The 25,921-nt window shown below is 34.1% G+C and overlaps 3 protein-coding genes across 4 annotated transcripts; all 3 read left to right on the top strand.

Annotated features, from left to right (window-relative positions):
* Positions 1-1,306: 1,306 nt before the first annotated feature.
* On the top strand, positions 1,307-4,111 carry LOC110614575 (vesicle transport v-SNARE 12). The gene is made up of 5 exons (XM_021756139.2): positions 1,307-1,592; positions 1,690-1,748; positions 1,838-2,026; positions 2,559-2,729; positions 3,805-4,111. Exons 1-5 carry the CDS (start codon positions 1,496-1,498, stop codon positions 3,958-3,960), a joined length of 672 nt encoding a protein of 223 aa, XP_021611831.1. The 5' UTR covers positions 1,307-1,495; the 3' UTR covers positions 3,961-4,111.
* Positions 4,112-8,409: 4,298 nt separating this feature from the next.
* LOC110616173 lies at positions 8,410-12,185 on the top strand. 2 transcript variants are annotated; one of them, XR_006350621.1, is made up of 5 exons: positions 8,410-9,078; positions 9,912-10,011; positions 10,100-10,235; positions 10,884-11,425; positions 11,632-11,727. XR_006350621.1 is itself a non-coding variant. In XM_021758519.2 (5 exons), exons 1-5 carry the CDS (start codon positions 8,688-8,690, stop codon positions 11,940-11,942), a joined length of 861 nt encoding a protein of 286 aa, XP_021614211.1. In that variant the 5' UTR covers positions 8,414-8,687; the 3' UTR covers positions 11,943-12,185. The 2 variants fall into 2 exon arrangements, 1 of the variants encoding a protein (XP_021614211.1); XM_021758519.2 differs by lacking the exon at positions 10,884-11,425 and adding an exon at positions 11,805-12,185 and having other exon boundaries at positions 8,414-9,078.
* Positions 12,186-13,112: 927 nt separating this feature from the next.
* LOC110615523 (integrin-linked protein kinase 1) lies at positions 13,113-25,707 on the top strand. The gene is made up of 11 exons (XM_021757407.2): positions 13,113-13,674; positions 13,862-13,936; positions 14,959-15,075; positions 22,108-22,202; positions 22,711-22,831; positions 22,968-23,047; positions 24,133-24,192; positions 24,376-24,497; positions 24,583-24,668; positions 24,747-24,862; positions 25,178-25,707. The coding sequence occupies exons 1-11, from the start codon at positions 13,357-13,359 to the stop codon at positions 25,302-25,304; spliced, it is 1,317 nt and encodes a 438-aa protein (XP_021613099.1). The 5' UTR covers positions 13,113-13,356; the 3' UTR covers positions 25,305-25,707.
* Positions 25,708-25,921: the final 214 nt, after the last annotated feature.

The following is a 25,921-nucleotide window of genomic DNA, read 5'->3' as shown; positions in this document are numbered from 1 at the left end:
AAGCAACATTAGAGGAGTTAAAGGAAAAAGAGAATGAAGATCTGCAAAAGATAATATGCATCTCAATATCAGAAAGGAGCAGTAAGGAAACTAGAGACCAACTAGAAAAGCAATGAAACTTCTACAATTGCAACTTGTTTCCTCTACTAAGGCAAAGGGAACAATTTCCATAAAAGATAGACCCACTGAGAGAGAAAAGGACTTTGTTGTCGATAAAAAAAAATAACCATACGCTAGCTGCCGACAAAATGACAAAGTGAGAAACGGAAAAGATGCCACCTAAAACCAAAGATAAAAAAAAAAAAAAAAAACGACATGCAGACAGAAGCAAGGACTCCTCATAATAAAGCTCAAAACTGTCAAAAAAAAAATATATTTACTCAAGAAGTCTACGCAGGACAAGTTATTTGTATCCATATTTTTTTATATTTTTATATGAAAATTAAGTTATCATTTTAAATATTTATTTATTTATTAATTTTAAATGCTATATTTTATACCATATAAAAATAATTATTTAAAACTCTTTATGTTGTATTTTTAAAAATATTTAAAATTATAATTATATAAATCTAAATCATCATATTACACAGGGCAAGTTATTTTTATCCAAATTTTTTTATATTCTTATATGAAAATTAAGTTATCTTTTTAAATATTTATTTATTTTTTAATTTTAAATACTATGTTTTATATCATATAAAAATAATTATTTAAAACTCTTTATGTTGTATTTTTTAAAATATTTAAAATTATAATAAATCTAAATCGTCATATTATATATATCTAAAAAGAAGTAAATTTACTAAAAATAAAGATTAAATTATAATTTATTTCTAAACATATTTTTATATAAAATATGATATAATAAGAATTTTATTATCCACAAAATTATTAAAATAAACTAACAATTAAAACACATAAGCGAAATTATTAATTTATATTTTCTTCATTTCATAATTTTTATCATTTTTTTATTATTATTTTAAAATTATTATTTATTTTTTATATTATATAATAATTTATAAATCAATTATTATAATTTTATTTTATTTTTAAAATTATGTAAAAATTTCCTATATTTAATAAAATTTAATATATGATATAATTAAAAAATTAATAAAAATATATATAAAAAAATAAAATGTACAATAATTATGTGAAGCTAGAAATAGTATTTAAATTTGAGTTGATTTCAAAAAAGGAAAAAAAATTGAGTTACAATTTCGAAAGCAAATAATCATCGGCCAGTTTTTTACCTGCTATGAGTCTAAAGGACTAAAACACACCGTTTTACTGGATGAGAAATTAGTAGAGGCCTAAAGGGCCGTCTTCAGCCTGAAGTCAAAGACCGTGGAGCTGTCCGGAAACTCGTCCATTTCTAAAGCATTGACGATTCCGTCGGTTGGCATTTTACATCCGTTCATTCCCTGGGCGCTCACTTCACTTGAACTTTCTGCTCTAATCGAGCATCTTCTCCTCTTGCTCGCCAATCATGAGTGATGTCTTCGAAGGATACGAGCGCCAGTACTGCGAGCTCTCTGCAAATCTCTCTCGTAAATGCAACTCCACTTCTCTTCTTCCCGATGGAGGTGCACTTCCTATTCATAGCCATCCGTTTTCAATTTCATTTGTTATATAGCTCTGTTTATTTTAATTTATCGTTAATCCTGTGAAAAAAAATTGCAGAGGAGAAGAAGGAAAATATCTCCAAGATAAAATCTGGACTGGATGATTGCGACGTGTTGGTACAGTTTCGAAGATCAGGTTTCTGTTTTGCTTTCCGATACTTTGTGGATTTGTAGATTTGATTTCAGTTTTTGGTCTGTCCTTCTAGATTCGGAAAATGGACCTTGAGGCGAGAAGTTTGCAGCCGAATGTGAAGGCTATGTTGCTTGCTAAATTAAGGGAGTATAAGTCTGATCTGAATAATCTGAAAAGGGAGATTAAGAGAATAACGTCTGGTAATGCTGATCAGGCTGCCCGTGAAGAGCTGTTGGAGGCCGGAATAGCCGATGTACACGCGGTAATATGGTTTGTTGTTCTAAGATACTTGTTCCTTTTTTTTTGGTTGCTTGATCAAGTGGATTTAATGTCATGTATTGTCGGAATTTTTATGCATATAGTCTTTTTTAAATGTTTCTGCAGAAAATTCTATCTCAATATATATCTTTAATTGCATCACCTACTAAACATGTCCTTGGTTGCTCTTAGCTGCGTGTAGCTTTTTGGTTAATTTCATTAGTGGTTCTGTTCAGAGAGTTCTATGTTACCTCTTCTGTTGGCTATCTTGTAGGCTGTCTTGGTGAATTAGTATGCTGTATAACCCAAAAATTAATGGGTGCTAAACTGCTAATACTGGGTAAAGATAGTAAGATACTGCTTTCACAAATTTCAGTTGAGAACTTGACATATTTAACTTTTTATTTTTCTTTGGCATCTCTTTTATCATTTGTTTTCACTCATGATGATTACAGGGCTTGTTTGATGCTTATTTTCACCTGAGAGTGATTCATTTGGTGGAGAACTTTTTGTTAATCGTTCAAATGATGGTACAGGTTTCTGCAGATCAGAGAGAAAGATTGTCTATGTCAGTAGAGAGACTAAACCAGTCTGGCGACAGGATTAAGGAGAGTAGGAGAACAATGCTGGAGACTGAAGAGCTTGGTGTTTCAATTCTTGAAGATTTGCATCAACAGCGCCAGACTCTCCTACATGCTCATAATAAGGTACCCTCTCTCTCCATGTTGGCATGGTACACCGTGGGAGATGACATTGAATATTTGTATGATTCATATTCATGCAGTTAGACACTCGAGTTGTGGAGATCTCAATGAATATCAGTAAAAAAATCACTTTTTTCTCTCAATAGAGATGATGGTTAACGAAATATTGTTTTTCCTTAGATAAAAAATAGTTACTTAGTTGTATTTTAGATGATATATTTAGTTGTATTTAATCCTCTATTTAGGCTACACTTATCATTACATAATTTTTAATTCTATTTTATTTTATATAGTATGACGTATCTAAGCACCCGTGTCAAAATCTAGATCCATATTTCTATATTTTCTATTCTACAAGTTGATAAGTCAGGCACAAGGATATGTACCCATTTCTAACACTTTTACCTGAATTTGAGTAACATAGTTCTTGGGTTGGGAGTGACACAGAGTTTGTTAGGGGAGGGGTGTTTGTAGTGACATCTTCTGTTCAGTTGATGTTCTTTTTTTTCCACGTAATCCAGAACTTGAGTTCTGATGACTATTATGTCTATTAGGAAATGGTGCTTGCTGTCTAATAGTTTTAACAATTCTTCAAATGACAATTGTTATGTATCTGTTACCCAAGCTGTGAGCTAGCAAAGTGGAACTTGAAGTTGCTGGTTGTTGTATAATGATTTAGCCTCCGTTTGTTTCACATAAAATATCTTATATGTGAAATATATTTTTCAAGGAGAATGTTTTATAAGAAAATAACTTATTTTCCGTTATTTATTTGCAACTTTAGAAAATAAATTGTGTTAATTAATTTCATGTATAGAACGTCCAATGGTGTTAATAATATTCTCAAAGACTGTAAAATGATATCGTCTTTTGGAAAGATGAGGTAATTTTTCTTAAAGATATGGCTTAATTTTTCATTTTGATTTGGAAAACATTTTTGCATTTTAAAATTTTTAGAGTGACCTTAATTTCATTCTGTTTCTTTTAATTTCATACCTTTAAAATGGCTCAAGGAAATACACTTTTGTGCACAAATGGAGCCTTAATGTTGTTTCCTCTTTTATTTTCCATTTTTCAGTTACATGGAGTAGATGATGCCATTGATAAGAGTAAAAAAGTGTTGTCGTCTATGTCAAGAAGAATAACCAGAAACAAGTGGATTGTTGGCTCAGTGATTGCTGCTCTTGTATTTGCAATCATCGTTATCATCTCATTTAAGGTTTCTCATCACTAACGAACACTTGGAATTGTTTGGTACCTGCTATACTTTGTTACTTCCATGTCTTCTGTATATACTGTTACCAGTCGTCCACTGAACATCTGCAAGTTGCTGTTCATGCTGTTTCTTCTAAATCAAATATGTCTGCCATTGTGTTTACTGTCTACATGCATTTATCAAATATTCATGTCCTCTAATTTTTTGCTGCCATTCATTTTTCTGCCATTTCCTATGACATTCATCTGATAATGATACTACTGTTACTAATAATAATAACTCTGGATTTGTGTCCTGGCCACATGCAAACAGAGAAGAAATGGCACGTGGCACGTTCCTTCTGATTTTGCTAAATAAAGTTCATTCTGGGTATGTGAAGGCAAAGGCCAAGTATTTTGAGGGTTTTAATTACATGCGAGTTCATTTAAATCCATTGTTTCATCTTGCAAACGCACTTACTTAGGAGGAAGTTTTATTTTTGGTCAAAAAGCAGAATTCTGTTTCTTTTAAAAAGAAATAGAAATCAAGAGCACTTGGATGTGCAGTTTTATACGATAAATTATGCAGTGAAGCCACATGGGCATGTTGCATGAAACAACAGATAAACAGTAGATAGACGCACCAAAAAAGATATTTAAAAAAAAAAAAAAGAAATTGCAAGACAGTCATATTTTGTGAGTATTCATGTATGCATATTCATTCATTTGGACTTATAAATACATGTCTAATCACTATTAATTTATCATTCTATGTAAGATTATTTTTCATAAAAAACCAGATGTATTGTATAGTTTTTCATTTTATACAGCAACGGTTTCCAAGTAGCATATGCCTAGTCTTAGTAGCTGGAGAATGTAAGCTAATAATGAATGAATCATTTTCATATTTGCACATTTAAGCCAAAGGAACAAAAATGTGCAGTTTACTTTTGAATTGGCGCTTGCAATGTTATCGAAGAAAACAACCAACTCGCATGAGCTTTTTTTTCGACTCTTTAAGATGCATTTATCGGATAAACAAGCGTATTTAACAGAAATATAATAGGTTTGAAGTTGAACACTAAATTCCAGCTCTTTTCCTTTAAGAACAAAACTACCATTTAATGTTCGTTGTATAAAAAAAACCATTAGATAAATTTTTAATTTAAAAAAATATATTAAAATATTTTAATTAATTCCTCCATTAATTTTAATAGTCAAATATTACAGAAAAATTTAAAATATCCTGTAAATTAATAAAAATTTATAAAACTAAAATATCAATTAATAAAATTTTTATATTATTTATCAATTAAAATTATGAAATGAATAATTAAAAAAATTTAAATTTCAATAATATATTAATAAATTTTTTATATTATATAAACTAAATATTAAATTTCCTTCAAAAATAAAAAAAATTGGCCATTGGCTTGGAAATTGTTTGGATGGGGAATGGGGATGGAGTTTAAGTCGCTATCTAGTATCTAGAACTCATGGGATGTCGAAACCATTCGATTTAATACAAAACACCCGCGTGGACAAGGAAGGGGCGGTCTAATCAAGATTGTGTATCACTCAGACCTTTTTTTTTTTTTTTTTTTCATTTAGCGAATGTTATTTTTGTAAAAATTTATTTAATTTTTTTTTACAAAATTATTTATGCCAGAGAAAATGAATTTAAAAAAAAAAAAATTATTCAACCATCTTCTCCACCCTCTACACTTATCCTCTCCGACTCTCTCTTCAGTTCTACCTTCTGCCTTGTTCCTTCTTACTTTGTCTCTCCCTATCTTAAATTACCTAAAATCAAATCTCAAAACAAAAAATCACAAAATATTAATTGATAATCTCAAAACAAAAAATCACAAAATAATTTTTGCAACTGTGTTAATTTATAAATCCATAACTTTTAAGAAAGAAATTTAATTTAAATAACTAAATTGAAAAATATATTCAAATTAAAGAAATGTGTGAAGATTAACTAGATATGAGTAATTTTCAGTTATAATTAAACAGTTAAATTGGAGTAATTTAATATTTTTAATTTAATTTTTTAATTTGATTCAATTAATATTTTTGAAAAATTTTAATTTTTATATTCAATTTATTAATTTAAAATTGAATTAACCAAACTGAATTTTCACCTTATTCTTGTAGAGTTGTGGTGGTTTTGATAATTCATAGGGTATAAATACGCATTTAAGCAACGCATTTAAGCTCTTTCAAAATTTTTTTTCCTTGCTTCTCAATTTTTATATCCTTCAAACTTCAAAAAATTTCTTCCCGTGATGCTCATGGATCTCTTTCGTACATTCAATTCACCCCAATTCCTGATCGCTCTTCTTTAATTTACCTGTGTCTCACATGCTTAGCGCCTTGCAAGTCCCAATCGTAGTCGTCGCTCGCCTTCAACTCCTCGTCCGTGCAAGTCAGCGTAGCAGCCACTGTTTTGGTACGGTTAGTCTTGATTGCAATTTTAGGAGTTACTATATCGATAATGAGTAAAGGGCAATTTTTACTTTAACTTAATTTATTATTCATCGAAGATATAAATAAATAGATTTACACATTTATTTATTTTTTAAATATATAATAAATAAGATCTATTGATTATACGTATAAATACTTATTTTAACATGTTCTCAAATTGTAATAATCTGTTGAGTCGTGCAATTGTAGAATTCAAATTGACTATAATTGATAGAACATAGGAGTAGTTGATTATAATATTCTTTAAATTTATATGTTGAATTTATAAACTAACAAAAATAATTTGGAACTTATTTTTTATTAAGCTATTTTTACAAGTTATTATATTATTTTCATTTAATTTTAAAATTTTGTCATATAATTTATTTAATATATTTTTGCGTAATTTTAATAATTAATATGTAAGTTACCCTTTACTAAACATATCAATTTTTTATTAACTACTTATAGGGATTTTAATCAAATATGCTTATTTTAAATTTTAAATTTTTATGAGATTCTTTTTTTTTGAATGGTAAATTTTTATAAGATTAAATAACACATAAATACTTGTTATTTTATAAGATGTTTTTTATAATTTAAGTAAAATACTTTCTATCTTTGTCTCTCTAAATTTATTTGTGAATTTTAATTGTTGAGATGTTTTTTGAAATTTCTCTTAAATTTGTTTAGATTAGCAGAGAGAATTATATGCAGCGTATGCATTTTGTTGTTCCAAGAACTAATTGATCAAACTACAATGATTTATTTCTGATTTGTTTCTATATATTAATCTCTCAATTTGGTTTAATTACATTTTTAATGCAAAAATTTAAATTTAATTAAATAAGAGAAGAATAAAAATAAATTTTTTCTTTCTAATTTTTTAGGGAGAAAATCTCTCCCTCTTTCTTCTTATTTTTGTCTTTGGGGCTTCGTCTGTTGCTCTTTGTTGTTGGTGTACGGCCGTTTCCTGTCCTTTTTGGGTGGGGTCGGTCGATTTATTTCCCCGCCCAATAGTGGGTTTGATCCCTCCTCATTGCTAATGGGTTTTGTGGTTAAATAAAGATTTTTTGGTGTTCTTTCTAGATTGACGCTTCGAAGAGAGGGTTGTTGTCCTTGAATCTGATTTCTGTTAATGTTCTTTGTTTTGTTTGTTGTAGCTTTGTTTTGTATGCAGATGATGTTTTTTACATGTCATAGTTTTGGTGCATGCTGGGAGAGAGGACTTATCTTGACGTTGGTAGGCTCTTTCTTTCAGAAGCTTCCTCCTTCCCTTCGTTTGCGCACTTTAGATGATGGCTTATGTCTTCTTGATCGTGAAAGAGTTTATTTTTTTTTCTTAATGACGAGATCTCCAGGATCGCTGTACCAGTTTTTCTGTATCATGGGCGAGAGATTTTTTAGGTTTCATGATAGTTAGCGAGCTCTCTTGGCATCCTCTTCCTTGATCCAGAAAGGACTCGGCTTTTGTGGATCTTTATATGGGTGTGTGGAGCTTTTCCCCTGGTTGCGTGTGCTCTCTCTGATTGTTTTTCTTATTTTCGGCAACCTCTAGTACTTCTTTGGTGTCCTCATTGATAGTGGTGGAGTTACAGGAGCTTCCTTCAACTTGCTTGAATTTCCTTTGATCTTGGGCTGGACTTTTCTTGTAAGTCTTGAACCGAGACTTTGGGTTGTTTTGTGTGGGCTTAACTTATTTGTACTTTGAACTTTGATCTTCAAAAAAAAAAAAAAAAATTTAAATTTAATTTTAATTTGAAAAAAATTAAGAAATTTATTTTTTATTTTTAGCTAAATTTCTTATTTTTTAAATTATAGAATAAAAAATTAAAAATATTTATAAACTATATTAAATTTAAATTAGAAATTCTAAATTAATTTATATGGAAAATTAAACATAAATTAAATTAAACATCCCAAAAGTTAGTCCAGATCAGGGATTGAGTCTCCCATTTTTGCATTTAGTATTTTCAAAACATTATTTGGGTTACGAGCTTGACCATTCCGCTGATGACAGACTTAGCCGAAGCTCTTCCTGGACCCCACAATACCAAAAATATCCCCCAAAGATTCACAAAGCCAACTTCCCCTGTTCTTCCTCCATTGCCAACAACCTCCTCTTCCACTTGTAGAATCTTACACGCAGAGGCTTTCTCTTTCTGAGTCTCTTCTCTCTTTTACTATATTACTCAAACACTTCTCCACAATTTTCTTGATTGTTTTTCCTTCATAATCATCATAACGTTATATTTATTAAAACAGAGTCAGGGGGTGATCTATTTTCCTTCAACCATGGACTCCCTCGCGTCAGTTTCTCCTTCCATGGTTCTCCCTTCCAGTAATCCCCTCCATCTACGACGCCTTCTTATCCCTAATTCATCTTCTTTCTCCTCTCATAACCACCGTCTTCTTCCCCGCCTCTCTACTGCGGTTCCTTTGTCGAAGTATTATGTTCCTTCGAGGAGGAGAAGGTGGAGACAAGTTTCTTGTAAATTTACTGATGGTGGGCCTAAGCATCCCGAAGAAGCGGAAGAAGATGATGGACGAGAGGATGTGGAGAGAGCGCTTCATTTGGATGGCACCATTCCTGGGTCTTCGAATGAGTTCGTCAAGCAGGTTTCTTCCCGTGCTTATGATATGCGAAGACATCTTCAACAATCATTTGATAGCAGCAGCTATGATGGTAATAATTCTACCGTTCAATTCTATTATTTTGCATGAATTATGCTTCTTATTGCTTTTTCTTGTTTTGTCCTTATAAAATCGATTTTGCTTGGTTGGTGTTCTTGAGGCTTTCCTTTGCTTTTCAATTTTAAGTTTGCTAACGAAATTTCCCATTTCCTCCCTTCTATGAGAGAGGCGATACTGTTTTCTTGGTAAATGGTTCTTCAATCCCTGATCTGCTTCCTTTGCCTGCTTTCTCCAGCGAAAATACCAAACATTCTATCACTTGTTTGTTTGAGTAATTCTTAGGCAGACTAGTCTATCTACGTATGTCTTTCTCTGTAAAGCCTGTAAATTTTATATATTTGTCAATGGACCAGTTATTGGCCATTCATGTGAGTGGCTAAACTATTAGCCGCCTTCTAGTTTCTCTTTCCCTTTCTCAGTGATGGGATCCTCTATATGTGTGTGTGACAGAGAGAGAGAGAGGAGAGAGGAGAGTCCAAGTGATCACTTGTATTCCTCAACAGGATTGAGCAATGAGCATTTTAGCTATATGCGTAGTTATCGAAGGTATTAAGCCTATTGGGATACACCTATTGCCTTGTGCCTCAGGCAGGTGTAAGATTCCCTGCCTTTGAAGGTTGAGGCACTATGGTGGCACCTCTATCTTCTTATGCCTCGGGTGCATCTTTAACAACTCCACAGATGCAGATTAATGCTAGAAAGTTGTTTCATGGATGCAGGATTGGTGTCACGTGTTGCTTTTGATAGATCTAAATGCCTTGCTTTTTTTTTTTTTTTTTTCACTATGTTTCTCAAATATTCTCCTTATTTATGTTATACCTACAGTATTGGAGGCCAACCCATGGAGAGAATCCTCAAAGCCTGTATATGTACTAACCCACAGAGAAAACCAGTTGTGCACAATGAAAACCCGGAGAAATCGCAGGTCTGCATTATTTACTTTTGGTGTTTTATTTTCTATTGGGTACATTTTATTGTGTCCACTCCCAGCTAAGGTTTTAATTTTTAAACAGCGAAGTTGAGAGGGAGCTTGGGCTACTATTTTCCAAAGGAGGAAAATGGAGGTCTGAAAGGGGAAATCAGGCTAAACAGTCCAGAACAGGGACAAAGTTCCAAATGCTTGTGGAGGATATTCGGGAAGGCGTGCTTGTAAGTGGTCATTTCTCTTAGTTGCTGCTTGACTTGGAGTTGCATATTAAAAGTTAAAACAATATGTTTGAAGGTGAATGTATGAACAAAGGTGTTGCCATATTATGCGTGCAAGTGTGCTTGCTTGTATGCTTGTTTCGCTTAAAGTATGAGTTTCTTTTTCCTTTTTTTCCTTATATGTGTTTGGGGTGATGGGTGGAGGAAAGGTACTGCCTAGAGGATAAACAATTTTTTTTTTTAAATAGAAAAAAGATGCAAGATCATCAAGCAGAAGGGCCGCATTGCAGGAGTAGGGGTAAACTGTAAACACTAGGGCCAAAAGCAGATAAAATTGCGAGCAGTGAACTAAAACTGTACATCTACCCCCTGGTGTAAATGAACTTGTAGAAAATAGAAATCATCAAGAATTCTTCCTACTGTTGGTCCAGTCCAAAAACCTATACTTAATGACATCCACTTTTTCTAAAGAAACTATCCGAATCTATAATCCTTAATTCAAGCCCTTGTAAATTCTCCAATTGGGGGCTTTCAAAATGTGATGAGATATGCATGCCAAACCAAGTTTAAGATGATTACACTAAAATTCTGCAATTTCCTAGTGAGTTATTCTTGCTATTCCATGAACCAATGCATTTCACGTAATTACAGAGTCGTGCTTCAAACAGCCATGGCATAACAGCAACTAAAGGAAATGGTCTCTGCTGCCGATGAAGCTTCCACAACAACGAGGATTGAGGCTGAACATTATCCCCTAAATTCTTCTTCTCACTTTAGTAGATAGCTTATCTGTATTTGCCATCGAGAAATGATGTTTCTCTATGGAGACTGGACAAACCAGTTTAGTTTGATGAACCTTTCTAGTTCTTGTTCTTAAGAATTCCAAGCACTTCAGTGGTAGTCGAACTCATCATAGCCTCTAAAACACAATAAATAGTAACTAGAGCCTGCGACTGTGCTGCTGGAATATCCAACCATTGTCGGAGAACCCAGGGATAGTCTAAAGGCAAAGTTGCATTATAGGCAGCTTTGCTACTGAAATGAAGAGTTAGTGGACCTTGAGGTTGCCAGTTATCATACCAAAAATGGTGCTGCAATCTCCAATGTTATGGTGGATAAATAAGTGTGATTGGCTTCTAAGATTTTGATGAACAACTAGCATATCGTGGAGTTGTCTCGCTGATTTCCACAATGTAAATTATTTTCTTATGCCAGATGTCTATATTTTCATGGTCAAAATTTTGATATGTACTGCTATAAATTACAGTCATCACACCTGGTTTTTAATCCTCTTATATGAACCTTTCTTCTTGAATTATTTAAGGCAGGGCTTTCTTTTTTTTTTTTGTCAGACCCCCTTTAAATCCTTAGTTGCTAAAAGAGAAAGTTCTGACTGCAGGTATTTGAAGATGAGAATGAAGCTGTAAGATATTGTGATTTACTGCAGGGAGGAGGAAAAGGTTGTGAAGGTGTTGCAGAAATTGAAGCCTCATCAGTAAGAGCCTGAGCAAATGATTTGATCTACCGTGTTAAATGTCAATTTTATAATTGGTCTCCCTAATTTTCCTGCAGGTATTTGATCTTTGCCGTAAGATGAGGGCTCTTGCTGTTCTATTCCGAAGAGGGAGGACACCTCCTCTACCTCAAAGCCTTGAGCTTAACTTGAAAGCTCGGAAACGATCCCTCGAAGACCAAGAGGAATTGATGTGAAGTTGAGATAATGTCAGCAAATTGAGATCTCACATTACCAAAGCCGAAAAATATAAGTAAATACTGTAATTGAAATGATGTCGGCAAATTATATAATATGAAGAAACATAATTCGATCTACAATATTCATAAATGTTCAATGTTCATGATGTAAGCTTCCACTGAAGATGGAAATTCTATTCCAGCATATGTGGTTTGGAATCTTGCAAATGAGTAGGCCTTTTTCCAACTTCTTGGTGGCAACAGCTTAGCCTGGTATTTAAAGAAAGCAGATTGAACGCAATCCAATCAAGTTCAGTTTGATGCTGGTTAAAGTGTAGACACCCTAAAAGAAGAATGGTATTCTAAACAACACTGAAGTCAAGTTGTAAAAAATGTTGATATTTCCATGCTTGTTTTATTCCTGTGATTAATTGATTATGGGCAAGCTAATTAAAATTAAAATTTAATCACTTTCACAACTCTAGAGACGATTTTAATATTATACCCTAGTGAAATCGGAAAGTGGAATGATAATTGCAAAAGAAATGCTGTTCAATTTTTCCCGCTTTTTCCTTGTACTCAATTTTCAGGTTGGTTTGACTGTAAGGTCTTGAATATGTTCTATTGGATTTAAAAGTTTAAAAGCTTTCACTTATAATGGCGATTCTCAAAGTGGAGGCTAATTACAAGACATTGGCTTGGTCAAATAATCACGTAAAAAAGGAAGGGATATCAAAGGAAACGCCTATGTCCTCCCGCATCAAATGCGAGTACAAGAAAAACAGGCTACAAATTTGCCGAGGATCCTGCACAGACGAGCTCAAAATTGACTATTTTAGATTTATATATATCAAATCTAAAGAAGCATTTCCTTTTGAGTTTTCATCTTGGGCTAATTACTCGCACATTTGGCATGGCTTATAGCATTTCCTCAAAGAAAGCGCCTGCTGTATACCACCATTGGCTCCCTCCTCCCATCCGTGTGACAAACGATCCGGGAGATCCATCACGTCACCCTAGAGCTGAAGTTTTGAATTGAAAGACTGGCCAATTTTAAAGATGAGCTCGTGTCACTGAATTTTGATTGTCGGCCTTGTAGTCGCAACAACCTTTACCTTTACCTTTACATCAAGATATATGTGAGGAATTGAAAATAATAGTTAATAATAATAAAGAAAGAAACATGCGGTTCTCACACATCGATTTCAGCGATACCCCAGTTCACACAACACACGGACTGAGGAGCAAGGGAAAAAAACCTGCTTTTACATTTCTGTTAAAAAAGTAAAACCGGAATAACGGATACAAAGCCTCCGCTTTACGTCTTACTCCGTTCTCATCTCCTCCAATATCTAAGAAAACAACTCACGTAGACGCCCTCACAAAAAGCAACCGACGCGCATCCTCTTCTGATCCGATCTTCTGTTTCTCCATGAGCTCCGGTAATTCCTCCTCCGCTAGCGATTCTTCGGTGCCGCCCGCTGAGCGTGGACCCCCGCCACCACCTTCGGACAAGCAAAAGGAGAAGGCCAGAGTCAGCAGGACTTCAATGATACTGTGGCATGCTCACCAAAACGACGCTGCCGCTGTCCGTAAGCTTCTTGTGGAAGATCCATCACTCGTCCACGCTAGGGATTACGATAATCGAACTCCTCTCCACGTTGCCTCGCTACATGGATGGATCGACGTTGCCAAGTGTTTGATTGAGTTTGGTGCTGATGTCAACGCCCAGGATCGATGGAAGAATACGGTATCGTTTTGTATCCATTGCTTTCTACTTGTTCGCTGCCCTAGGACTCGATTTAATTGGATTACTTCTGAATATTTAGGGCGAATGTACGATTTGGTTATACATTACTGAATAATTTAAATTTATACAGAGCAAGTATGCTCTGAACTTAACATACTAATTGCATGTTTAATCTTTGTTGTGTCAGCCTTTAGCTGATGCAGAAGGAGCTAAAAAGCACGGCATGGTTGAGCTTTTGAAGTCACATGGTGGTTTGTCCTATGTAAGTCCTGTGCTTCTTCTTCTCTCCGTTAGCTTCAAACATTTCGTTTCCTTAATATTCTATCCCCCCTCAACTTGTCTTCCCAATTGTGTTTGTCTGTATTTGATGGTGAATATCAAATTCTGTTCCTTCATGAAATATTTGATTTGGTTACACTGTTTCATTTCATAACATTCAAATAATTTTTGGTAGAAAATGTTAGGACGGAGTAGCTTCTGGTAGCCTCATCCAGCATTATCTAGCTATAAATTTATGATCGCCTTACCTGCATAACCATCTTCTCAATATGTTGAACCATAAAATTCCATCGATTCTCTGTATTTTGTATTTGTTGGTTAATCAATGGCGCGCATGTTTCTTTCACAAAGACAGAAGAAAGACTTTTACTATTGTATTGTTTAGTGTTTGACCTGCTTAGCAAGCTTCCATAATTCCTTCTAGATGACAACGTCTTAAGGTGCGTTTCCCTGTCTTGTCTTTGCTTTCAAGTGACTTACAGCTCCAGCAGTTTTGTGTTTATGGTTAGCAGTAACTTATTTATGTCTTGCTAGATGGTTGTCAACAGCCTTCAGTCATTTGGATTGGTCTTTAGTAGTTTTTGGATCTCTCAGTTACCAGGTCTGGTTCCTTGTATTTTTGTAACTCATGTGAGGGGTTCCATCCTTTCATAAAGATTGCTCAATTTGATGACTCCCTAAATGGTAATGTTCATAATATCTTATTTATCATCCATCAGAAATTGTCTCATGTTATGTAAGATGTACCTTAACTGCATCAATCACAAGTTCAAAACACAAAACTAGTTCTCCTTGTGTATTCTTTTTGATGTGATAATACTCCGATAGTCACATAAGATCAATTTGCTGGTCAATATATATGGAGCACTCATGTTTACTTTTACATTTTTAATTTGTCAGTGCAATAAATGCTTGATATATTTCATATAGATGCTTTTGTTTCTCTTCATTCTTGTTTGCAATCATATATGTGGGACCTACCTATGTTGTGAACTCAAAATGTAGGGCCAAAGTGGAAGCCATTTTGAACCAAAACCTGTTCCACCGCCCCAACCAAACAAGTGTGACTGGGAAGTTGACCCAACAGAGCTTGATTTTTCAAATTCAGCAATCATTGGGAAGGTATGATTTTATCTTTCTGGTTGCTGATTATGCAGGTTGTTGTGAATCTATTTGGCATTTTAGTAAGTTATGCTTATATTTTGGATGTGAATGCTAGTAGTTTGCAGTTAAACATTATAAATAGTATAACAGACCGTTTAATTTGCAGCAGCAGCTAGGAATGCCTGTGATTATTAGTGGTTTTTGAACTTAAATCTTCTTCGACATGAACTTGTGTTTTAAGCTCGTCTATAGCTTGCATAATGGAAAATAACTTTTGTACGGACAATCGTAAAGTCAAAGAATGAGATAGTTGCTGTTTTAGATTTCTTAAGTTTGAGTATTACTGAATCATATAATTAGTAGTGACTAGTTTTTTTCACCTGTTATAAGTTGCTGCCATGTTACATAATCAAATTTAATTGATTGCATTTGTATCCTTGATAGAATTTGTTGATTCATGATGATGATGTTTATGAAAATGCTGAAGTTGCAGCTAAAATAATTAAATATTCACTCTTTATCATCTCCCTGGAGCTATATATTGTTGTTTTGCTATGTCTTTGTGTTGACCAATATAAAAGGTTCTTAATTAGGAGGATTCAAATCTTTGGGATCCCAATTAGGTTTGATTATAGGGTTGATTAGGATTTTATTCTTATTGTAAATATTCTTAATTTAGGTTGACTCTTTGTGTATAAATATGTAAACCTTGTAAAACCCAATTCAATTGGAATAGAATGAAAAATTTCGTCCAAAATTTTTCATGGTATCAGAGTCTTGCTACTTTAATTGGCATAGGTTTCAAATCTGTCACAAAAAGTTAGGTTAACTAATAGGTCACTGCTTCTAGGCGACTATACCAAGTGAGTTGTTCGACACCACCTATACCGAAGGAAAGCCCATCAAATTTTCGGCCGATCTCCAGTGAAGCGACTCCGCTCAAAGCACGCGCGTGTCCTCACACGCCGCCACAGCTTCTGCATCTCCTTTCACGCGCCAACGCGTGAGCCTTCTTCCAACGTCCTTTTCCATTGGAGCTCCTTTCCGGCATGTCGCGCCTCTGACCAGCATTGTTCCTCGATCAGATTCTCCTTTAGGTTTTTCAAGGTGTTTAAACAGTTTTCTGCCTTTTTGTATTGCTGGCCTCTTTTTACCTTTAAAATGTCAGATAAGAAAGGTACTAACGGAGGTGATGTACGTATTTTTGATACTGCTCCATGGATTATTGATTTTGGTGGAAATAGACACATGACGGGTTCTTTTAAAGACTTTCTTAATTACCTTCCATGTCTACAAAAGGACACAATCAGAATAGCTGATGGCTCTTTTATTCTTGTCTTTGGAACCAGATCGATTGTTTGTACTTTCAATATTAAGCTATTATCTGTTCTCCATGTTCCTCATTTTCCTAGTAATCTTTTATCTGTCAGTGCTTTTACCAAAACCTTTAACTGTAAAATTGAGTTTTTTCCTGATCATTGTGTTATTCAAGGCCTTCAAAGTGGGAAGAGGATTGGCTATGGTAGACTGCACAATGACTTATATATATTGGAAGGGAATCTGGGTTTGAATTCACCTCAGACTCTTTTTAGAAGAAATTAGAATGTCAACTAAGAAATCATACAATGACATTGACGGTTAGGACACTCATCTTTCTTTGTTTTAGAGAAACTTTATCTTGATTTATTTTTTAAGACTTAATGTGATTCTTTAATTTGTGATGCTTGTGAGTATGCTAAGCATACAATAACCTCTTATCCCTCCAGTAATAATAGGAGTATGATCCCTTTTGTGACCATCCATTTTGATGTTTGGAGATCTACTCAAATAGTCTCACTATCTGGTAACTGTTGGTTTGTTACTTTTATTTATTGCTGCACTCGTATGACTTGGGTTTATTTGATAGAGGCAAAGAGTGGTGTATTTTCTTGTTTTCAATCTTTTCACAAGATGGTTTGTACTCTATTTGATACTAAGATAAAAGTTTTGAAAATTGATAATGGCACAGGGTATATGGATGGACGTTTTTCTGCTTATCTGGAGTCTAATGGGATACTGCATCAAACTAGTTGTCCTTACACTAGTGTCCAAAATGGTTTTGTTGAAAAAAAAGGCACCTGTTAGAAGCAGCCTGATCTCTCTTTTTCACCATGAATCTTCTAAAAACTTATTGGAGAGATGCAGTTTTAGCCGCAGTTTATCTCATTAATAGAATGTCTCTCAAAGCTCTTACCTTTAAAAGCCTTTTAGAAGTGCTACAAGGGAAAAGTGCTTATACTGTTCCACCAAAGGTGTTTGAATGCATGTGTTTTGTTCATACTAGGACAGGTGGAAAGTTTGATCTGAGGACTCTTAAACGTGTGTTTGTTGGGTACTCTCTCACGCAGAAAGATTACTAAGTGTTATCACCCTCTATTTCAAAAATACTTTGTCAGTATGGATATTACATTTAGAGAGACTGAATCTCACGTCAGTACTACTCCATCACCTCTTCAGGGGAGAACAGTGAGAGAGAAAAGGTGATTCCTAGTCTTATAACTCTAGAGGAGACTACTATATAGGGGGACTAATGGTGATCAGAAAAGGATAATAATTGAGCATTTGGATAAATCAAATTTAAGGAGATACTCAAGAAGATACACAAGAGAAGCAGAAAAAGCCATTGTGCAGCTTACTCAGTGTTATAAATCTTCGTCTTCTCCATCTAGTGAGTTATCTCTAAACCTTGAGCCCATCGATGATCTAGATAAACCAATTGCTCAAAGAAAAAGAGTTAGGTCTTGCACAAACCACTCTATTTCTAACTTTCTCTCTTATGATTCTTTGTTTCCATCTTGTAGAGTCTTTGCCTTGTCTATTTTCTCTGTATTTATCCCACAGGATTGGAATGAAGCTCCTAAAGATTCTAATTGGAAGGGAGCAATGATTGAAGAAATGAAAGTCTTGGCTAAAAATGAAACCTAGGAGTTGATGTTTCTTCCACATGAAAAAAAACTAGTTGGCTGTAAATGGGTGTTCACTGTGAAACACAAAGCAGATGGATCAATTAAAAGTTTCAAAGCCAAACTAGTTGCCAAGAGATACACTCAAACCTACGGAGTGGAGTTTACCAAAATGAACTCAATCAGAGTATTCCAATCTTGCACTGCCAATATTTACTGGGACCTATACCAATTTGATGTGAAAAATGCATTCTTGGAGGAGGAAGTGTATATGGAAATCTCTCTTGGATTTGTTGATGAAAAAATATAAGGAAATGTGTGCATACTAAAGAAGGCTTTCTATGAGTTGAAGCAGTCACCCAAAGTTTGATTTGATCGATTTAGTAGAACTATGATTTCTTTTGACTATTAACATAGCAATGCTGACTATATTCTATTTATCAAACATCACAAAGGTAAAATTACTCTTCTCATAGTTTATATTGATGACATAGTAATGACAGGAGATGACACTAAAGAGATGACTCGGCTGAAAAAACTTTTAGCTCAGGAGTTCGAAATTAAAGATTTAGAAAAACTTTAATATTTGGGAATCGAAGTTGCAGGATCAAATAAGGGAATCTTTACTTCTCAGAGAAAATACATTTTGGATCTCTTGGAAGAAACTGGTATGTTAGGCGGCAAACCAACAGAAACTCCCATTGAGAGCAATCACAAGCTACGAGCAGGGATTGATGAATCAGTGGATATTGGCAAATATTAGAGGCTAGTAGGCAGATTGATTTATCTTTCGCATACTCGACCAAATATAGCATATGCAGTCAGCTTAATCAGTCAGTTTATGCATGATTCTCGTGAGTCTCACATGTAAGCTGTATTTTGCATTTTGCGATACTTGAAGTATGCTTCCGGAAAAGGTCTCTTGTTCTCTAAACATGGTAATCTCTGCATACACGCATTCACAGATGCATATTGGGCTGGATCTCTTGATGATAGGAAATCAATTAGTGGTTACTGCACACTTGTAGGAGGAAATCTTGTCACTTGGAGGAGCAAAAAACAAGGTGTTGTTGCTCGATAAAGTGTTGACGCGGAATATAGAGTGATGACATAAGGTGTTTATGAACTCCTATGGATGCAGAGATTATTGGAGGAATTGAAACTGTTGGAGTGGGACAAACACCTCTTGTATTGTTACAACAAAGCTGTTATTAGTATAGCTCACAATTCGATTCAACATGAACGAACGAAGCACATAGAGATTGATCGACACTTTATTAAAGAAAAGTTAATAAATGGTATCTTGAGATTAGATCATGTGAATTTCGATGAACAGCTAGCTGATGTGTTTACCAAAGGGTCCAGCGACAAGATCTATCACACCTTGGTTTGCAAGTTTGGCATGTGTGATATCTATGCACCAACTTGAGGGGAGTGTTCAGCAATAAAATGTTCCTAATTAGGAGGACTTTGATCTTTGGGATCCTAATTAGGCTTGATTATAGGGATTTTATTCTTATTGTAAATATTCCTAATTTAAGTTGATTTTTTGTGTATAGATACTCAAACCTTATAAAGATCAATTCAATTGGAATAGAATAAAAAATTTCTCTCAAAATTCTTTACTTTGACCCATAGCCCTGTTCATTTCATTAGTTAATTTGCAACTGGTGGAAGGACCATATGAGTACAATTGGCTTCCAAGCCTAGCTCTGCCATTGGGACTGTTTCCATTAAATCTCAACTCTGCTACTGACACAGACTTATTAGTTTGAATTCGCTTCAAAATAGACTTCCGTTTTTCTATTAATGTAAGTAGAAAATTAGCTATATGTTTACTTTGCACATAGGGAAACTTTTTTCTTGGGATATGATTAAAAAATAAAATAAAGGAATATAAATAATTCAATAATTATCTATGTTGAAAAGAAGAGAACTGTTTCTCCAAAGTGATAGGCCTAGATGCTGAGGTGAAACTTTTACATGTTATTGGTCTGGCCCAACATTAATTTTTGTAAATCATCAGTGCTTTATAAAATCGTTAACTGATTCATTATTTTGTTGTCTTATAATTTTGCCAAACTATAAAAAGAGTCAAACTTTTAGCATTGTTGTCAATTATAGTCAGTTCTTTTAATTTTGTCAATATTGGCCTAATTTTAAAGGTGTTGGAATTTGAAGATGGGCCCAGTACAAGTCTACATGTGGTGAGAGTGTTAGGCTCCAGAACGAGACTTTATTGAGTTTGATGTAGTAGCATTCTCTAAAATGCCCTTAAGCAATTTAGATTGGACTCACTTCACTTTATTAAATCTTCCTTTCTCCTTTATTTTATCGATGTGGGATTTCCACTTCTTTAACACTCCCCTCCAAGTTCAACTGGCTTGGCTCAGTTGTGATTTGCCTTTATTTTGTCATCTTGGGCTTGTGTTCTTTTTGAGTCTTAGAGGCCTCAGGTCTCTCGTCTTATTTTTGCCCGAGCTTGTACTCTTCTTGAACTTCAGAGGCCACAGGCCTTCAGCATTTTTAACTTATTTTTAACTTAGTGAGTCTAGTCTAGCCTTTAATTGCTAGTCCAACTCGTCTGGAAATTTCTTGGTCTTTGGATCTTCATAGGCCGTGAGGCTGTTGGGCTCTGATACCATTGTTGGAATAATTTGAAGATAGGCCTGATCCAAGTCTATATGTAGTGAGAGTGTTGGGTCCCAGAATGAGGCTTATTGAACTTGATGTGGTAAGTTTCTTCAAAATGCCCTTAAACAATTTGGATTGGGTTCACTCCCTTTCTTTCTTTATCGATGTGGGATTCTCTGTTCTCCCTTTCCTTTCTCCTTTCCTTCCTCCTTTCTTTTATCAATGTGGGATTCCCACTTCTCTAACAAAAGGTTCGTGTTAATTAGTGCCCATGGTCAAATTGAGAATTGGAGTTGCTGATTATGGTGTTAATAATATTATTTAATTTATAGTTGCTGACATGGTATGAAATATGATAATAAAAAATTGAAATCATTTCAATCTTTGTCAATTATAGCCCATTTTAAAGATTTGTTTCAATTATAGACAACTGACTAATTTTGACAAGACAAAATTAATACCTTATTACTTATATCCAATAAAAACTAGTATTTATTTACTTTTTTAATTAGTGTTTATTTTACTTATGATAATTAAAAGTAAAATTTCTGCATTCTCTCCTTGATGACAATAAAGTGATGATTATTATTGTTTTTATTGACATTCTTATGTGAATTTTTAATTTTGGGAAGATAAAAAATTGTATCCTGTTTTACAAATGAGTTCTATATGTACATTCTAAAAAAGGGGAAGAGAGTGGAATTCTTTTATTATTATAAGTAAATTGAATGTTATTTTTATTGTATTAAGTAATAAAATTTTAATTTTGACTAATTTAGGTCAAAATTATTAAAAAATTATAAAATTAGTCTTATAGACGAAAAATTGAAAAAGCTATTTTAATAATTAGATTTTATGTCACTTCAGCAATTTTAGATAAAATAATAATATTGATGTCATGTCAATGGTTCCAATTCTTAATTTTGCCCATGAGCTGTAATTAACATAACCCTTTAGAAATTAGGGTAAAATCAATAAAAGTAAAAGAATTGGTTATAATTGCAAAATGTTGACTAGGTTTTGCTTGTTTTTACTATTTGGCCTGTATTTTTTTTAGCACTTTCTTCTTTGGTTATAATATATAGTTGAACACAGTATCTGAAGAATGGGAGATGTAAAATCAGACTTAAGAATGGAGTAAAATTTTGTGTATTATACTCTGAGTGAATGAGTATTTATACAAGTTACAAAATCTATGTATGGAAATAAAATCAATCTCATAAAATCAAATCCCCAACATCATGCCTACAATTACGTTATGTACATGGAAACTAAAATACATATCATAACAAGAGAGAAATATTATGTTATTGTAGTTTATCTTTGGTTCCCCAACATTGAATTTCTTTTTCCCCTACTTTTCTCATGTAAATTTTCCTATTTGTAACTTGCAGTTGTCAGCTTTCAAATTCCTAGTGTATTTTCTTAACAGATACCAGTAAATTCTATTGCTAATAATAGCTTATGCTGTTAGGGATCTTTTGGGGAGATATTGAAAGCCCATTGGCGTGGAACACCTGTAGCTGTCAAACGCATTCTTCCATCCCTTTCAGATGATAGATTGGTGATGTGAGTCCTACTTAAGTTGTGCTTACATATTGTATTACAGGTGTTGATCGTCATTTTTGTTGATTTACTCTGTGAACTTCAATTTACTATAACTCATAACCAAAATATAAGATGCCATAAGCTATCTTTATCAGAAAATAAACTTCTCAAATGATGTGTTAGTTCCCTACAAATAGGTGTTATGCTATGCTCTGAGCTTTTATTTTAATGACAGTTAATCGGTACCCTGTTAATTGATGGAATTGTTGTGATTTTTCTTTTTTCACTCTGAAAGGCATAGAAACTACTTTTACATGATCCTCTTAGAATTCTTCTTTGAAGATGGTGTTTCTCTGCTTCAACTTAAATTGCAATGAGTTCCACTTCTCTTAACTAAGTATTTTAGGCAGCCATTGTTTGTAGGAATTGATTGATCTGTTGCTTCTTGTAGATTTTATCTACTTTCCTCCTAACCCTGTTCTTCACTATATTATGGTTTTCTTATCCATCTTTCTCTTTGCCAATTCAGTCAGGACTTCAGGCATGAGGTTAATTTGCTAGTGAAGCTTCGCCATCCAAATATAGTTCAATTTCTAGGAGCTGTAACTGATAAGAAGCCTCTTATGTTGATTACTGAGTATTTACGAGGGGTATATGTCTATGATCTCAATATTTTTCTTTCTGGTTCCAAATTTTAGATTCCTCTAGAAAAGCTATTGTTAATTACTTGAAAGTTTACCTTTGAGGTGAATCTTGCTTTATCATAGCATTCATGTGTTGTCACAGGGTGATCTTCATCAGTACCTCAAGGAAAAGGGTGCACTAAGTCCTTCAACTGCCATAAACTTTGCATTGGATATTGCCAGGTATTGCAAGCTTCCATTTGATCTCGTTGCTAGTTGCTAGTTGCTATTGATGGAAGGTGGGGATTTTGTGTCTGTAAATTTTGTATTGTTGGCAGTTAGTCTAGAACTCTATATTTTCAAGGTAAGGTCATCACGTGGGCTTTACTAGACCTGGCCCCGGGCTGGTTACGGTCTGCGTTTTGGGCTGAAATTGTTGGTTTGTCAGGCTTCACGGTTCAAACTGGTTCCAGTTTTAAACGGTTTTGGTTAAAAAAGGTTCTGGTTTAGCTCCAGTTCAAAATTTTTTAAAATTACAATACTCTTTTCTTTTCCCAAAGAATTACAATAATCTTAACATTCTATATGTTGGAGTACATAAATTTACAATACATCATTTATTTAGTTCTATAATAAAAAAATTACAAGGTAGCAAACTAAGCAATATAAATTTTCTTTAAAAAAAAGAAAGAAAAAAAAAATTGCGCCAGTTCCAGTTCGGAACTAGTGGTTTGAGCTGGTCAGTTCCGAGCCTATTCCTTTCTTGGTTCAGTGGGGGAGGGGGGTGGAAACCCGTAACTAGCCCCCATTTTAGATTCATGAACAGGAACCCTTTGACCAGTCCGGTTTCGGTTTGTTTCACAGTCCGAACCGGATATGGCCAGGTCTTGGCTTTACTGAGAATACCGGTTAGCTTTCCATTATATTCAAACTTGTTGCATGAAGTTCTATTTTATTTATTTATTTGATGATCCAATAAGCTAAGCTTCAATTTTTATTGGTCCTTTTCCATGGATCAATCCTAATAACTGTGTAGTATTTGAGAAAGGAGAAGAAAATATACGCAGACTACTTGAGGAACAAACGAGAAAATTATTTAATATATTGCCTTAAATTTTACTAACTTGTATATACAACTTTGAAGATTTTATATTTTTGTATATTGATACGAACTGGTCTAAAACAGTGGTAGATGGGAAAAAAGGATGTGTAGCGATACTAACTAGTTTGGGATTAAGGCTTTGTTAGTTTTGTCTGTTGTTGTATATGCAACTTCAGTAAATTTTGAATACTGTGCTAATGTATGTTTTGTTAATCCTATTGATCAGAGGCATGACTTATCTTCACAATGAACCAAATGTCATTATCCACAGAGACCTAAAACCAAGGTAAGTATCATGTCTTTTAGTTTGTAGCCAACCATTCTGCTGTTTAAAGTATCTAGCAGTGCATTAAATTTAGCATTTGCAGTTTTAGCATTCCCTAACATGCTTCGAGAATTGAGAATATTGAGCTGACAGTTCCAGCTTCTTTTCCCTTTTTACTTATTAAATTTGTTCTCTAAACCTTAGGAATGTTCTTTTAGTCAACACCAATGCTGACCATTTGAAAGTTGGAGATTTTGGACTAAGCAAGATCATCAAGGTTCAGAATTCTCATGATGTTTACAAAATGACTGGCGAGACGGGAAGCTGTGAGTGTCTCTTTCAGAATCCTTATTGAATGAATTATATTCTCATATGCTTATTAATCCTTGCTTGCTTGTAATAAAACAAAAGATCGGTATATGGCTCCTGAAGTTTTCAAGCACCGGAAATATGATAAGAAGGTTGACGTTTTCTCTTTTGCGATGATATTATATGAGGTAATTTTGCTTTCACTAAGACAATATAAATGAGGCGAAGTCTAGATGAGTTGTAATGCATTTTCTTCCTTAATGCAGATGCTGGAAGGTGAACCCCCACTAGCAAATTATGAGCCTTATGAAGCAGCCAAGTTTGTGGCAGAGGGGCATAGGCCTATATTTCGTGCCAAAGGATTTACCCCTGAATTAAGAGAGTAAGTCCATTTTGATATATTTCAATTTCATTCCCCCAACCCAAAAAAGTAAACACGGAAAGAAAAAGGTGAAGGGTGGGGAATGTATGTCAAGGAAGGTAATAACTGTTGGCCACTCCAAAGCTGGACTGTTGGCCTAATGCCAGTAAACCAATTGGAACAACCATGCCAAATTAACATTGTTGAATATAAAAAATTAATTGTTGATATTCATTAACCATTATAGTTTTCTGGTTTTGAGCTTACTAAGTTGTAAGAAAATGATATTGCAGGATCTATCATTAGTCGCTAATTTCTTCATTTCTATGTTTTTAGATTAACAGATCAGTGTTGGGCCGCTGATATGAACAGAAGACCGACCTTTTTGGATATTCTCAAGAGGCTTGAAAAGATAAAGGAAACTTTACCTGCAGATCATCACTGGAGCATATTCAATGCATAATACTGAGAGCAGTGGCACGTTCAAATTTATGGATCTATGTGCTGCCCGGGCCTGTCATTTATTGTACCCACTGTTGTGCAGATGGTGTTGTGATTTCATTTGACTGAGATTGCGAGTTACTGCTGTCGCAGGTTTGCGACTAAATGCATCAGACTTTATCAAGAGTCAGACTTGGTATTCACTAGTCTCTTTGTATTGATCACGTGCCACCATCAGGTAATATCATTCAGTTAGAACAAATAAACATTTTCATTATCTAGGTTTTTCCCATTGTTTTTCCAACTGTAATTGCTTCTGGTTTCTCATATATGAGTAGGCAACATTACATGTCCAAACTTTTGAAGCTTCCAGGTGAATTTCTGTATATGCTAGTTCTTGAACCAAAGATTTTTTTTTCTTTTTATTTCCTTTTTCTTTATGGTAGACACTGCAGAGTTATGGCCAAATTACACTTATGAACTTCCTTAAGTGGATTTTAGTTTGCTTTGCGCTGGGATGTGGCATCATGAGCGAATGAAACTTATACATCTCATTGATTGTTCAGCTATAAAAGGCTACCCCAGCTGACATGGTTACTATGTTCGGCTACAAATAGCCATTTCACAGATGGATGCTTG

Source organism: Manihot esculenta, chromosome 5 (assembly GCF_001659605.2).
Source record: "Manihot esculenta cultivar AM560-2 chromosome 5, M.esculenta_v8, whole genome shotgun sequence".
NCBI classification, from domain to species: Eukaryota; Viridiplantae; Streptophyta; class Magnoliopsida; order Malpighiales; family Euphorbiaceae; genus Manihot; species Manihot esculenta.
Note: the sequence above shows the minus strand (reverse complement) of the source record. Positions and strands in the feature narration are given on the sequence as shown.

What these genes read in the sequence shown, in the direction of transcription:
- LOC110614575 (XM_021756139.2), top strand. Translation starts at nt 1,496, where the DNA reads ATGAGTGATGTCTTCGAAGGATACGAGCGCCAGTACTGCGAGCTCTCT. An exon ending in TGGATGATTGCGACGTGTTG is followed by an intron (nt 1,749 to 1,837) that starts GTACAGTTTCGA and finishes CTGTCCTTCTAG; the next exon opens with ATTCGGAAAATGGACCTTGA. An exon ending in TCCTACATGCTCATAATAAG is followed by an intron (nt 2,730 to 3,804) that starts GTACCCTCTCTC and finishes TCCATTTTTCAG; the next exon opens with TTACATGGAGTAGATGATGC.
- LOC110615523 (XM_021757407.2), top strand. Translation starts at nt 13,357, where the DNA reads ATGAGCTCCGGTAATTCCTCCTCCGCTAGCGATTCTTCGGTGCCGCCC. An exon ending in TTTGCATTGGATATTGCCAG is followed by an intron (nt 23,048 to 24,132) that starts GTATTGCAAGCT and finishes CCTATTGATCAG; the next exon opens with AGGCATGACTTATCTTCACA. An exon ending in TTGCGATGATATTATATGAG is followed by an intron (nt 24,669 to 24,746) that starts GTAATTTTGCTT and finishes TCCTTAATGCAG; the next exon opens with ATGCTGGAAGGTGAACCCCC.
- LOC110616173 (XM_021758519.2), top strand. Translation starts at nt 8,688, where the DNA reads ATGGACTCCCTCGCGTCAGTTTCTCCTTCCATGGTTCTCCCTTCCAGT. An exon ending in TGATAGCAGCAGCTATGATG is followed by an intron (nt 9,079 to 9,911) that starts GTAATAATTCTA and finishes TTATACCTACAG; the next exon opens with TATTGGAGGCCAACCCATGG. An exon ending in AAAACCCGGAGAAATCGCAG is followed by an intron (nt 10,012 to 10,099) that starts GTCTGCATTATT and finishes ATTTTTAAACAG; the next exon opens with CGAAGTTGAGAGGGAGCTTG.